The sequence below is a fragment of the Festucalex cinctus genome, chromosome 16 (assembly GCF_051991245.1).
Source record: "Festucalex cinctus isolate MCC-2025b chromosome 16, RoL_Fcin_1.0, whole genome shotgun sequence".
NCBI lineage: Eukaryota > Metazoa > Chordata > Actinopteri > Syngnathiformes > Syngnathidae > Festucalex > Festucalex cinctus.
The window spans coordinates 2340001-2355000 of NC_135426.1; the positions used below are offsets into that span (position 1 = coordinate 2340001).

General features: G+C 41.1%; 2 protein-coding genes across 3 annotated transcripts in view; both read right to left on the minus strand.

Annotated features, from left to right (window-relative positions):
- Positions 1–3995: 3995 nt before the first annotated feature.
- ucn3l (urocortin 3, like) lies at positions 3996–5275 on the minus strand. 2 transcript variants are annotated; one of them, XM_077501251.1, is made up of 2 exons: positions 5137–5275; positions 3996–4949 (listed from the first exon to the last, which is right to left on the minus strand). In XM_077501251.1, exon 2 carries the CDS (start codon positions 4923–4925, stop codon positions 4473–4475), a length of 453 nt encoding a protein of 150 aa, XP_077357377.1. In that variant the 5' UTR covers positions 4926–4949; positions 5137–5275; the 3' UTR covers positions 3996–4472. The 2 variants fall into 2 exon arrangements, with proteins under 2 accessions (XP_077357377.1, XP_077357378.1); XM_077501252.1 differs by having other exon boundaries at positions 3996–4952; positions 5137–5225.
- A 111-nt stretch (positions 5276–5386) lies between these two features.
- Positions 5387–15000, minus strand: part of col7a1l (collagen type VII alpha 1-like) — a 267567-nt gene continuing 257953 nt past the window's right edge. The window contains 3 exon segments of the mRNA XM_077501253.1: positions 5387–7440; positions 8809–8865; positions 10634–10783. Coding sequence (XP_077357379.1) covers positions 7181–7440; positions 8809–8865; positions 10634–10783 — 467 coding nt within the window. The 3' untranslated portion in view covers positions 5387–7180.

Sequence of the window (15000 nt, forward strand, 5' to 3'; positions counted from 1 at the left end):
CGAACGACGAATTATGCCAAGGCGTTCCATGTTGACGAATTCGGACTTAGCTGTGGCCAAGCTATCAGGGTTGAGGCGTCGGGCCTTAGCGTGAACCGGCGGGCCCACGGTCTCGATGTGGTGCTCGACCCCATGCTTGGTAGAAGTGGCTGCAAATGTAGGCGTGATCAGGTTGGGGAATTCTCCAAGAAGCCGCGTGAACACGTCGTCATCTGAGAGCGGGCTGGCAAGGCCCTCAAACGTCTCCACATCACACCCACAAGCAACAGTGGAAAACGTCACAGCATCCAACAGGCGGCCATTTTTAACATCCACCAGTAGACTGTGGGCACACAAAAAGTCCGCGCCAAGAAGGGGAAAAGAAATGTCCGCAGTGACAAGTCCCAAGTGAACCGGCGCTCCCCAAAACATACATCCACTGTCTTAGTGCCGTAGGTCCGGATAGGTGCATCGTTGGCCGCTGACATGTGCGGGCCATGAGTGCCCCCGGCAGCATCTTCAACCGAGGCAGGCAACACGCTTCTGCGGGCGCCAGAGTCACAAAGGAATTTGAGTCTGGAGAGGGTGTCCATGACAAACAGCAGCCGGCACTGTGCGCCCCCACTCACAGCTGCAACTGAGTGGAGGCGTTGCCGTTTTCCGACGCAACAAAGGAGCAAGGGGCGCGGCACCTCTTCGCCTTGGTTCCAAAACGTGCGTGAAAATAGCATAAGCCAGGGGCTAATCGGCCATCCACGGCAGCGCGTACCTTATGAGGTGCCGTTGCGGCCGCTGGGACTGGGAAGGCTCGTGCAGAAGCCAAGACCTCGTGGTTGTGACGCTGGGTGGCCAGGAAAAAACGGTCAGCTTCCTCCGCCAGAGCACGTGGCTCGGAGATGGTAGTGTTCGCTAACGCTGTCTGGACATGAGGAAGCATGTGGTGCAGAAACAGTTCAATAAACAAAAAGTTCGGCTCCTCCGCGCCAAGCAGGTTCAGCATTTTTTCCATTAGCTCGGACGGCTTACTGTCCCCCAGGCCCTGGATGGCGAAAAGGCGGCGAGCCCTTTCCGGTCGTGACAGCTCGAAGGTCTTAAGGAGGTACGCTTTGAGCCCCGCGTACATATCCCGTGCCGGGGGAGAGGTGATAAAACTCACGGCTCTGGCCGCCGTGGACCTCCCGAGCGCGGACACAAGGTGGTAGTAGCGCGTGGAATCGTCCGTAATTCCCCGGATGGCAAACTGAGCTTCAGCTTGTACAAACCACGTCGCCGCGGCCGGTAACTTGAGACCAGCGGAGTTCGCCATGTCGCTCAATTCGATCAAATTCTCAGCCTCGGAAACGTCAACGAGGCGGATGTCGGGGTCACCAATGTCGCGAGCAGTGACAGGAGTCGGAGGCAGAGTGTTGAAGTCAAGGATACTTCATCCAAAGATGATGCCAAATTTGTTTTCATGAAAATTAATTTCAATCGGAGTCTCTATCGATTTTTGGGAGATTTTTGCACATAATGTGCCGTTTATTAAGAATGTATAAAATGTACAAAAAATAATAATTCAACACTGTTTAACTTGAATGAACTTGCACGCACACGCAGATACTGTATTCTTGCAATTACAGTACTTTTATCAACATAACATTATAATATGAACATAATGCAAATTTGTATTACAGTATGACTAAAGATCCTGTCTAAGTGCCAAACTCTCCTTGTTTCATTTTCCACACACCCTATGAAAAATAAATTTATTACTCCAACTACTACTTCATTTACAACCACATAATTTATTAATGTGATTAATTAATAATAATGTTAATAAATCCTCCACTTCTACCTGTAAATGCAAACGTCAGTTAGTGTCTGTTTGAACTTTCAACCATTGGAGGGTGCTATTGTATTGCATAACAACAACAACATACTTATTTTTAGCTTGCACAAAACTACGTTGCTTATTGATGTCCGTCCAAAACAATCTATCTGAACTAGAGGTGTCAGTGGATTAAAATTTGTAATCATAATTAATCGCATTACTTCAATAATTAACTGACTATTAATCACACATTAATTGCACATTTTATATCTCAATTTATACCTACATTTACAATAAAATGTACCCCCCCCCCCAATTTCAATATGTTTTTTTTTTTTTCAGTCATTGATAGAGTAATTTCATAACAATTCAATTAAAAAAATTTAAAAATTAATTGATAGAGTAATTTCATAACAATTCAAGAAAAAAAAGTTTAAAAAAATAAAAATAAAATATGTGCTGTACTGTAAAACCAAACCAAAGCATGACTGATTTGTTTTGGTCATTTTTCTATCACTACAACATGGTATAATTGCATTTGTAAGACAATAGTGAAAGATCAGTGCATTTTTGTTTTCATATTAGGAGCTGCCTAATTTTTAACATTAAGTAACTTGTGAAATTATGCACATTTTTAAAACTGTAAAATACAACACCGTCCCCACAAATATATGCATTCGCGTTAGGCTTTTATTTTGTTAAGAGAAATAGGATGTGCATTGTAAAATGACAAATTTTTACTGCATAGGAACCAGAAACGACCGATGTGTTCTTTTCATAATAATATCTCTGTAATTTTAAACAATAAGTAACTTGCGAGTTTCTGCACATTTTAAAATTGTAAAATACAACTTGACGCCCCCACACATTAGGCAGTATCATTTAATTTATTACTGCTAAATTGTGTTATAGTGACTCCTTTTTATGACGTCGACGCTTTTATTTTGTTAAGTTCTCGGATGCGAGACACAGCTGAGGCCGTTCTACTGTTACAGCGAACACATCGGTAGGTTCACTTTCACCCTGATGAGATATTTTGTGGAGATGCTGAATAAAATACGCCTCACATTTAAAGATAAATAGGCTTGGGCTCACTCCAACTGTCAAGACGGCGTCAATTCGGCTCTTTACTCTCACAGGGGTTTCAGAGTGCCCATGGACGCCTCTTGGTGCTCGGTGCGAACGCAACGTCTAACCGAGTGCGTTCTTTCAAAGCAAGGCACAGGTGGTAGTGGTGAGACACAGTCCAAATGGCTCCTCCACCTATATTCTGCCCCTTAAACACTGTATTTTAGCTCCAGTGGATTTCTCTTGGGTAGTTTTGACGTGGACGTTTCTACTGCGAGGTGACTAGAATTCCCTGAGTAGAGGCTTTCCAAATAAGGAGTGGTCGTTAATCGAGCGTTAAAAAAAATTGTGCCGTTAAAGGCACTTTAAGTTAACGAGATAATAACGCGACAATTTTGACACCCATAATCTGAACATAAAAGTTATTTTAAACAGTCACTCACGTCTCACAGGCAAACAAACATGATATAGCCAAATGCCAACATGCATTCTTGATGTGCCGGTACTCAGGAGACTGCTCCTTCATAAAACAGATGATTCTCCTTCTCCAGACTCCTAGTGAGGTGGATTATAATGCTTTGTCGTAAATAGCGCCAGCCACTGTCAGGAGGGGCATAACAATTAGTAGGCGTCTGCTTGAAAAAAATGCTGGCAGGCTGCATCGGCCAGGCGTGCGACGTCACTGCGCCGGTGCCGTGATATGTCAATCATTTGGCGTCTGCTGGGTTCAATCACATTTCAGCAGGGGCACGTGCCACCCCGGCCCCCCCTCTGGCTCCGCCATTGGCGCCAGCACCCACCGCGACCCTTGTGAGGAATAAGCGGTCAAGAAAATGGATGGATGGATTAATAGTCATGTATTTACTTATTTAGTCATTTATTTATTTTCAATTTCGGCAGTTTTGGTCATCCTTGCGTTCCATGTTCCAAGTTGTTCCGCCGCTTGGATGTAGTTACTCAGATTCGCCACAAGGCGGCAGCACGTCTTGGCTATATTTCCACTAAACTTTGTCTTCTCCACCAGACTTCATCAAGACTTGTTTTGAACATGTAATCCACACACACATACGACTTGTCAGTGCGACTTTTTGTTTTGAAATTGGACACTCAAGACCATGTATTACAAAGAGACAGTGTGGTTTGTTGCGTGGCTTTATTTGGAGAAAATATTTCGAGTATAAAAATAACACATCTGATGAGCACGCAGGATATTCCCATGCATTTTTCAATTGACGCCTTTTGTGCGCTCCGGGAAAAAACAAAAAAACAAAAACAAAAACAATAGCGCTTAAATGAATGAAAAAAAAATGAATATGAACGGAATAAAAGCAGATAGGAACGTGATTGAAATCCAAGTTGACAAAGTGCTATACATAAGAAGTCGTTCAGAGAATCAGACAAAATGTTAACCAAGATGCTTTGTTGACTTGATTTAATTCATAATTGGCAATAATTGACCGTTCTCATCTGGCCATTTTATTCAGTCAGGCGTCAGTATCACACCCGTCTCCAACAACAACTCAGCGCGACCGCAAATGGGAGCAAAACAAGTGGAAGAAGTTCCATTGAAAATGCAAATAAGCAAAAAAAAAAAAAAAAAGTGTCCGGTGACGAGTCACTTCCTCCGGCCGATGAGAGCGAAGAGACGCGCGTTCTCGGCCGCCTTGGCGCGCACGTTCTGGGCTTTGGCCACGTCGAAGAGCACGTTCATGATGTTGGTGGGCACGTCCAGCGACAGAGTCAGCTGCTTCCGGCGCTCCTCCCCTGCGCCGTTGCGCTGCAGCAGCGAGCCGCGCAGCTTGGCCCGGCTCTGGAAGCGCCACTTGGCCGCCGGCTTGGAAGTCCTCCTCTCCCGGCTCCCGGGCTCCTCCTCGGACGCGGAGGCCACCTGCGGGTACTCCGCGGAAGGGTCCCCCGCTGCACCCCAGCCGTTCCCGGCGGCGGCGGCCATCTGGTGGTCGCTGCACAGGAGGTCGGAGTGGCCGTGGGCCAGGCGGAGGCACAGGCTGGAGGAGGGCGGGCACAGGACCGACAGCAGCAGCAGCAGGGTTGTGAGGGACGACAGCATCGCGTGCGTGAGTGTGGAGGTCCTCTGCTGCACGGGGGGCCCGCAAGTTGCAGGACACTTGATTAGGTAGACTACAACCACTATAAATATTCTTATCACTAGCAAAAATAACCCAAAGTGAGCATGAAAGGCAGACTTTTTAAAATGAGCTACTTCGTCAACGTCTTACCGTTTAAAGTGTAACTGATGATACCAATAGTGTTAAACTTACCACACGAATCAAAGCAAACAATGCAGTCGTTCCAAAAAAAAATAACGGAAACAATCCCGTTGAGTGGCGAGCCACACTTTGCACCTTCGTTTACCGCCACCATGCATTTTAGTAGCGGCTCAAACGTCACCGGCGTGACGCAAACTTCTGCCACGCCCCCCAAATCGATGAACGCCACCCACTGCGAAATTTCAAATCTTTATTTCATGTTTGAATGATTGAAAGAGACAGATATGTTTCACGTTGCAGCACCACGGACAGCTCCACCAAAAAAAATAAAATAAAAATCCAACACATTTTTTTTTAGTCAAAAATACAGTTCAGTTGTATTTACAATAATTTTTAAGTCCAATACACTTGACCAATGCATTTTATCTTAAATAACTTTATTTTATTTTTTAACATATTTGGGTACATATTTATTTAGCTTGGAGTAGAGAACCTATATAGGTTGAAGTGTCCTTAGTTCCTGTACATAGTTCCTTCAAGGAACTATGTCGAAGTGAAGTGAGGAGCTTCACTTCGACAAAAGTTGTGCTTTGTCGCCACCTTGCAGAATCTATAAGCAACACTTTACGGACGTGTCACAAATAAAGTATAGAGATGGACAGATTTTTCCCAAACAGGCGAGTTTTCTTTCTTTCTTTCTTTCTTTCTTTCTTTCTTTCTTTCTTTCTTTCTTTCTGCGGTCATGCGACAGCTGAGGACACGAGTTGCATCCTCATGTCAGCTTCTCCCACCCGAGAGGCAAACGGTTGACTCAATGTCATTTCAGCACATTAGCAAGTTCTTTTTGGGCGGCAATCACAGCGGTCAAGATGGGACGAGTGCGAGGTGGGAATAATAATCACCTCGCCGGTGACGGGCGTCCTCCCTCCCTCACACTCGCTCGCCAGGTGGGGGATGATGACTTATGCCTCTTCAACTTTAATGGCAGGGACACACTATTCGGGCTCGCCATCACATCACGCACGCACTCGTGGAAAACACTCGTCCCATGAAATGACGTGGCTCTTATTTTGAAGTGAAGGTGAACGTCCGTCACTCATCATGCAGGGAATAACATCACAAATGCAAGTTTGGTCGAAAGACGAGGCTCAACGCCACTGACTCATTTTGCATTTGACAAAAAAAAAAAAAAAAAAAAAGAAATATTATATTTGAGTTACTTGTCTTCTATGTTTGAATTTATTTCGATATAAGACTTTAAGGATCTTTTTCAAATGCACTTTAAGTATAGTTGAGATTTTTTTAAAAAAGAAGAAAAAAAAAGCTTTTCATAAATGAAATAAAAATAGTTTTAAAAAAAAAACCTTACCTGAGACTAATTGACATTTTAATTGCAGCAAAAAATTGTTCCGGTTTTATTTTTTTAAATGACAAGAAATATTCTTTAAAAAACTAAACCTAAAAACTGATAAAAAAAAAATAAAAATAAAAATCTAAAACAAAACGTGTTTGAGACAATGAAATTGATAAAAACTAACAACTACAATCTAGGTCAATTTGAAACAAAAGGAAACTACAATTAAGAATCCAAGAAATGTTTCATAAAAAACAAAAACTAATACTAAAACTAGTAAAAACAAAAACAAAAGTGATAATAAAAGTAAAAGACATGCTTAAAAAACTAAATCTTTGTGAATTTGAAAAACAAAAACAGAAGTTAAAATAAAATAGTTACAATAAAAAAAAATCAAAAAAAAAAATCCAAGAAATATTTCATATAAAAAACTAACAAACACATTTGAGGATCTAACTACAATCTAGGTCAATTTAAAACACAAAAGTCAAATAAAATAAAACATAAAAAAAAAACTACAATTAAAAATCCAAGAAAAAACGTCTCATTAAAAAAACTAATATTAAAACTAGTAAAAACAAAACTAGAATGATGTTCAAAGTGATAATAAAACTAAAAGACATGCTTAAAGAACTAAAATTAAATCTTCGTGACTTTGAAAAACAAAAGTTAAAATAAAACATAAAACAGTTCAAATAAAACACTACAATAAAATATATATATATATCATTGAATATACAATCAAACGTCTCGGTTTGCGTGATCCGATTGGATGTCTTTCTTTGGGCGGCGTTTGGCCGCCAGTGTCGCCGCCACGCAGCAGCGGCGGCACTGGCGGCGCGACGGGAAGCGGTTGCCATTGCCGCCGCAGCCGCCGTACACGAAGGGCCGGCAGTCGCCCGCCCCGGCGTGGAAGTACCACAGGAGGGTGTAGTCCGAGCACCGGCCCTCCGACATGGGCTCCAGGCAGCGCTCGTCAGACCGTGGCTGACAAAGAGGATCTTGTGGGAATACAACATAAAATTAGAGATGTTACATACCACTTTTTTTTTTTCCAGACTGATACCAGTACGAGTACACTTCATCTGATACCGATAACTTTTGGTACATTACATTTAAAAAAACAAAAAAACAACAACAAACAAACAAACAAACAAAAAAAAAACAGTAACAAATCACTTTAAATATCTATGTATCCCTACATAGCAATTTTTTTTTAATTGCATGAAATTAACATTAATTTCATTTATTTTTTTAAACGTTCAATTTGTTTTTAAAATACACATCTTGTATAGAACACACAATAAAATGAATTTTATTAAATATGAATAAATATAATATTGATGGAATTTGATAGTAAAACCCCAGAAGAGAGCAAGAATATTTTAGTTAACTAAAACTAACGAAAAAACTAAAACTAAAACTCATAAACAATTTTGTTAACGAAATAAAAACAAAAATGCTTTTTAAAAAACAAAAACTGAAACTACATTTTATGTTTACAAAACTAAAACTAACTGTAATGATAGCAAAAATGTCCTTCGTTTTTAGCTTTTGGCAATTAATTTAATGCATGAGCCTTTGGGGATGATTTGAAGTTGATTTATTTTGATATTAACAAGAATAAGTACTTTTGAAAGTGTGTCACACAGAAGTGACGTCATCTGGCAACAGCCAATAGAAAAGCACAAAAAGATGACGTTGCTCCCATGCTGTATTTTTCAAATATTGTGCACAAGTAATACATGTTTAAAAAAAATAAATAAATAAGTAAAATAAAATAAAATAAAATAAAAACAGTGAAATACTGAAACTAAAACAAAGCATTTATTAAATAACTAAAACAAATAAAAACTAACAGAGCCATCCTGAAAATCAATTAAAACTATCAATTCAAAAAACAAAACAAAATCAAAACTAAGTCAAATGGAAAATTCCAAAAGTATAATAAAGTTGCAAGTTCCGATCCCTTGAAATCCTGCTGGGTATGTATTGGGCTCGCCCATCCCAAGTTAAGATATGAAAACAAGAGCACTCAATCATGCTGAGAGTTTGTTTGTTGCTCGCATGCGAGTCCAAAACATTAGCAAAATCTCTTTATAGCGTTCGTGCATGCAGTTGCACTTTGACTTCAATCCTCAACATTGTTTCCACGAACTTCTTACTTAACTGAGTTACGTCAGCGCAGTCAAAAAACAAAACAAAACAAACAAACAAACAAACAAACAAACAAAAAAACAAAGTAGCACACGGCCCATCAAACATTGATGGATTCCGTTTTGTGCTGGATTCCAAAATAAGTCATTACTCATAGATGACGAGGTGGAAATCATCCTCAACAACAAAAAGAAGAAGAAAGCGAGACTCACCAGAGGATCTCCTTCCAAAAAGTTGTCGTCTTTCCCTCTGGAGTGGTTCCACGCCATCTACAAGAAAAAAAAAAATGTTGCTCTACTTTCACATTATTGCTTCCAAGAATCATCAAGCAAATGTTACCAAAGTAAATCCAAACTCACAATTCTCGTCTTGTCGTGTTGTGTTGTATAAGCTCAAGGCTCAATGATTTCCCCAAAACAATATTGCAATTGCGATTTAACGTGCAATTATTTTTTCACGTTTTCTTCTTCTTCTCACGTGTGTGGTTGAATTTTGTGGGGTTGTGTCAAATATATGAGCAGCAGCGTGTCATTGAGTGGGGCAATGGCGGCCGTTTGATGCCGCTAAATTGGGCTGCAGATTGATCTTGCGCCATGGGGGGAGGCGGGGCTTGTGTTGTGCACTCGCTAATGAGCAGGCTGAAAGGTGCCGCCGATTGTCGCTTCACGACTACTGTCGTCGCGCTCGTCTTCCTCACCACTGTTGTCACTAATGTGTTACTAAGTAACGTGTTATTTTAATCTACCGTAATTGCTATAAGACGGGACTTTTTTCACACACTTTCAACCCTGCGGCTTATACCATGATGCGGCTAATATATGCATTTTTTCTGACGGCCGCCAGGGGTGCTCGAGCAGAAAAGGTAAGACAGGTGGAATATATGTTTGGAGGAAGACGCAAGTTTAATGTAACTTGCCGCTTTGTGCATGAATAAAATCAGCATGAACAGAGCCTCATCATGGAAAAGACAACAAGTCTTAGTCTCAGTGACTTTTACCAGTATGTTATTTTTAAGCAGCCCTGTTAGTTACTATATCGTATTGCTGCTGTGTTACTGCCGCGTCACAGGCACTGTTTGGAAAGAAAAGCTAAGGTATATTTTGAAAACTCTTTCTGTGTACCGTCTTTCTTTGTAAATATCTCATGTTTCAATGTGGGCACATGCGGCATATAGTCAAGTGCGGCTTATAGTCCAGCAATTACGGTCATTACTTTCTTTCAATAACGAGCAATCTAACACGTTCATTTGTCCAAACCAGTAATCTGTTTGAAGTTACTTTTCTAAGTGGCTGTACGTTACTATTTTTTTTATGACTTCATGTTTGTAGAGTGCAGAATTTGGTTGTCCATTTTGAAGATAATTTGGAGGAGAAAATGTTTCTCTTGCATATGGGAGTGACGTCACATCGCATGTCACGTTTTCTCAGCGGAAGACACAACCACACGTACCAACATGTGTGAGTGTAGGAATAATTGTAAATAATAAGTTATCATACATTTGCTGCAATAAAGAACTGCTTTTGTTTGCAATGAAGTCTGCTTTGCTTGCAAAGAAGAATTGCTTCTGCTTGCAATGAAGAATGTTTTGCTCTGTTCCCACTCACATTCGCATAGCCTGGCTATTTGAAAATGACTCAAAAGCTGAAGAACCACAACATCTAACACAACAGAATGGTTAGAGCCAGTCTGCTGAGGTCGCCTGTTTTCTTTTAATAATTAGATATAAACCAAATCTACCAAATGACAGAATAGACTTTTTGCCTCGTCCTGTTCTTTTATAATTGACAGTAGAAAAATGTAGGTTTGCCAAAATACAGCCATTTCGCCAATGGACTCTGAAACTGTTTATTTCGTATAAAATGGGGCAATGATGTCATGTACTGGTGGTTGGGCATCAGTAATGTTACTGTGGAGCATATTCAGATTCTGCCCCATCTATCCCTACTCAAAAAACAGATAATTGACGTGTCAAAGGCAGTGAACGAGTTAGTAATCACATGACTATTTCAAGTAATCTGTGACAACACTGTTCCTCACCACTGCCGTTTGCTGGGAATCGTCCCCCAATCTTCATCGGGTCCTCCGCGATGGCGGCAAAGTCTTCCTCCTCATCTTCCTCTTGTTCTTGGGCGGGCGCCGACCTCCCGTCAGGATCCACCGATTTCACCATCAACTTGTACTCCAAGTCTGCCGTCAAACACGCAATCAGCCTTGAGAAGGTGACGTCATTCGATGTTTTTTTTTTTTTTTTGAGAATCACCATCGAATGTCCCCTTTATTTGACCATGTGTGTTTACATCAGCGATCATTTCGTCAACAGACAATTTTAATCATCATTTTTGTCTGCAAAAAAATGTTCGTGAGAAAAATTATGACGAAAATGTTTGGTCGATGAAATGATCGCTGATGGAAACACACATAGTCAAAGGGGACAATCGATCATGAGTCTAAAAAAAACCATCAGATGAAACGAAAACTAAAATAGAAGCCATTCATTGTGACTACAACAAAAACTAAAACGGACTGACAATTTTGTCAATGATTAAAAGAAAAATGATTAAAATTCCCACAATCCAATCAAAAAGGAATGAAACGCAGGTTGCAGAAAAGAACCACTCACAAACAGTTCACTCTTTACTGCACTTGATTTCATGTCATTTCATTCATTTTATTGATTTCAATGTGCAGCTGTAAGATTCTTCTCAAGCAATTATGCACTTTTTTTTTATGTGAAAACAAAGTTATATTATTGTCAGTTCAACATTAGTGTTCATTTTGTCTGCCATTTTTAATGTAGATTCAGTTTTAGTCCAATTTCAGTTACGTTTATCAGTAACTGATAAAAGCGTTAGTCAACCTCATACCATTTTTATTTAGTAGACTATAAATCAAGGATTTCAGTCTTTATTTTAGTCCAAGAAAAGGTCATTTTAGTCAACAAAAACGGTCAACACAGTCCAGTTTTAGACAATCATTTTATATTTTTTTGTCAGCAGATTATATTGAACCTTTTTAGGGCTGGGGAAAAAAGTCGACCAAGCGACTAGGTCGACTTTAAAAATAGGTCGACTGGAAAAATTTAAGTCGACGCTCCGCCCGGAACCATTTTTTGCGCCGCCCCCGTCCATTTTTCACACGGACCTTTTATGCCGCCGCGCAGAGTGTGTTGCGAACTTCAGTGAGAAGAAGGCGGACAGAAAAATATTTATTTATTTATTTTTTAAATGACTCCTGTTTGTTTGGTCTGATTGGTTGTTTGAATTTGGAGGTGTTTTGCACAGCCGCCATTAGCCTAACTGCGCATACAGTTCTTTTACTGCAAGTGTACATGTACACTCGTACAGTATTTACAATATTTATTAGTTAAGATTATGTCCTCATTGGTTGCACTATTTTAAAATGGAGGAAAAGCGAATGGATAAGAGGACAGAGGTACAGGCTCTTCTAAACATTTGGGAGAGGAAGAGAGCACGACTTTGAATCAGAGTCACCAAGCCACCATGCACGTTATTACTGCCAAGCTTGGTTGGTGGTGAACAGCTAAAATGCTCACACAACCCTCAAAAAGTCTGTAAAAGCTACAAAGATACACCAGGACTTTTAAACGCTCATGGATCAGTACAGCGGCATGACTGCCGAGTGAATGGGACGGCCAAATCGATGCCACGGTTCATGGATACCGGAGCAATAACATGGATTCAGCGCGTTACGGATAGACAAAGGTAAACACGACAATAATGTTACAGAAATGCTTGTAATATTGTCATTTAGTTCGCTCCCTCGTGTAGCGCTTGGCAGCTGCTTAATTGTGTGACTGTCACGTTCTATTAGTCAGCAGTTATTTATTTTGCTGCGACCGGCAAATCTCCTGCGAGCGTTATTTTGCCGTGAACACTCGGAACGAAAATTCTTGGCCTGCCGTGAATACCACGATTGCTTATAGACATTCACAAGCGTACATGAATAACACAAATGTGCACGACCAGTTCGCTGCGGCGTCGTGGTGGCCGTTTTGTCGAGTCAAACACATTTCACTGGGAGTTGGCTTAGCGTTTCACGGCAACGTAGGCAAAGTTTTTCCATTTTTCCACTCACCGGTCCGTGACAGAATAACTCCCCTCACAAACACGGCTTGAATCGCAAAGCCATGTCATCTTGGTCTCGAAAGAAGAGCTTATTCTCCTCGGCGTAAAAAAAAAAAAAAAATCCCATCGGCGTGACAAAATAACTCTCGGTGATCAGTTGCTGGTCACGGCAAACAACTAACAAACAAACAAACAACCACCATCGCCTGTGTTTTAATGACCATACAACACTGAAATGAAGGGAAGGGCATGAAGAAGTTGTATGTATGTGCGTGCGTGCGTGCAGTCAGACTAAACTAAAGACTATTATTGTATAGGAGATATAAGGAACAATGGGTTTTATATCCAGATTATCCACTCAATTCAACACATCTTCAACATTTGCAGCGTCAAATCTAAAAAATAAAAAATCAATAAAAATAATAATAATAATAATAATAATAATACTGCGACTGGCTGGCAACCAGTCCAGGGTGTCCCACGCCTACTGCCCAGAGCCAGCTGAGATAGGCGCCAGCACCCCCCGCGACCCTTGTGAGGAATAAGCGGTCAAGAAAATGGATGGATGGATGGATAAAAATAATAATAAAAAGTCGATTAGTCGTTAAAAATATGAGAAGTCGAGTCGATTTTTAAAAAAGTCGTTAGTGACAGCCCTAAACCTTTTCAGATCTAAAACTATTTCACATCAAATGTTCTCATCTTTTTGATGAAAAACAACTTGACACACAATTACAGTGGCTACGATGGCTCCATGCTACAAGCTAGTCAGTTAGCTAGCATTTGTTAGCAGTCGCATTAACATTATTGTTGGAATGCAATAGCTGTTGGATTAATTTTAAGTTATAACTACAACCACTAGCAAAAAGTATGGACTCACCAGTCTTGGAGGAGCACTCACTCATGCCGAGGTCAGACTACGCGATTTTTTTGTCTTACACGACAATTGCGCTGTCACATTACCTGATAAATTCGCTCCGTGTAGTGGATGGGGCGTGTAGTCACACTACAAGTCTGAACGCGACAAGACACCATCCGATCATGTGTGTTGTCTTGCCAAGAGAGACGTGTGAGCGCATTGCTTGCGCTCCCTGCTCCTCAATACTGTTTAAAATATGATTTAGTAGCCAACACTGTATTTTCATTTATTTAGGCCTACATGCGCCGGGGCAATATAGCCGGTTTTGTTAATTAATTTGCGGGATGACATCTTGTTTTATTATTTTGTCAAACACTGAAATATTAGATTGTTTGAGTAATTTTTTATACTGCTTAATTTATTCATATTTGACTTGTTTTAGTACGGTGCATTGGATAGTACGCCGCTCACTCCGAGGGGGAAAAAGAAACTTTCAAGTGAGAGCGGGTGACAATTAAGGTGGCCAGGCCTGGCCCGACTATGTATTCGATCCTCATTAAATATGTGCCCATCCCTACTCATATGCCCAAATCTCTGAAATGCTTAGAACAGTCACAATATGTATATATATATTTTTGGTCCTCTATTCATGTCGCCGTTGCCTGACGATGGGTTGCACGGATGGATGCGTGCTCCATGCAGCCGCAGCGCTGCAGCTGGGCGCTTTTTTTTTTTTCCAGTTGCACCTGTCTGGCCCCATCCCATGAGATATCTGGATAGATAAATAAATACTGTACATAAAGTGCTGTTCAGTGTGTGATTGACGTTTCGTTCCCTCTCGCTATTGATCAATGCTGTGGAACCAAACGGAAGACGACGTAGGTATGTCACATTATGCGTCAAGACGAGCAAAAATTCTAACATGCTAGACTTTCGTCGTGATGGTCGTGAACCGTCCCGGACAACAGGCGACCAATCGTTGAACGTGTCACACTACACGGGCGACGCTACATCAAGACAACCCAAAATCCTTTACGACATGCCCCGTTTGTCCGCGACACGTCGGTTGGGCTAAAATCGGGCTGTTTTCGTGTAGTCTGACCAAGGCATCAGACATACCTGCCTCAAATGACCTCTGCTCTTTAGTCAGCAGCTAAAAACAGTGCAATTATCACACCTTGGAGGGCTCCTGGACCAAGTGGATTGGCAAGAATCATGGCTCCAACAAGACTAAAGACAGGATCATCAAACTTCTTGAAGACGGTAACTCTACACGTATGGTTGCCAAAGATGTGGGCTGTTCATAATCAGCTGTATCGAAGATCTGGACCAAGTACAAACAGCATGGAAAGGTTGTTCAAGTCAAACATACTGGTAGACCAAGGAAGACATCTCAGCGTAAAGACAAACAACTAAAGGCTTGAAAAAAGGCTTAAAGGCTTTTTTAAAGGCTTGTCTTG

Excerpts from the sequence above, each read along its gene's own strand:
- ucn3l (XM_077501251.1), bottom strand. The coding sequence starts at position 4,925 with ATGCTGTCGTCCCTCACAACCCTGCTGCTGCTGCTGTCGGTCCTGTGC.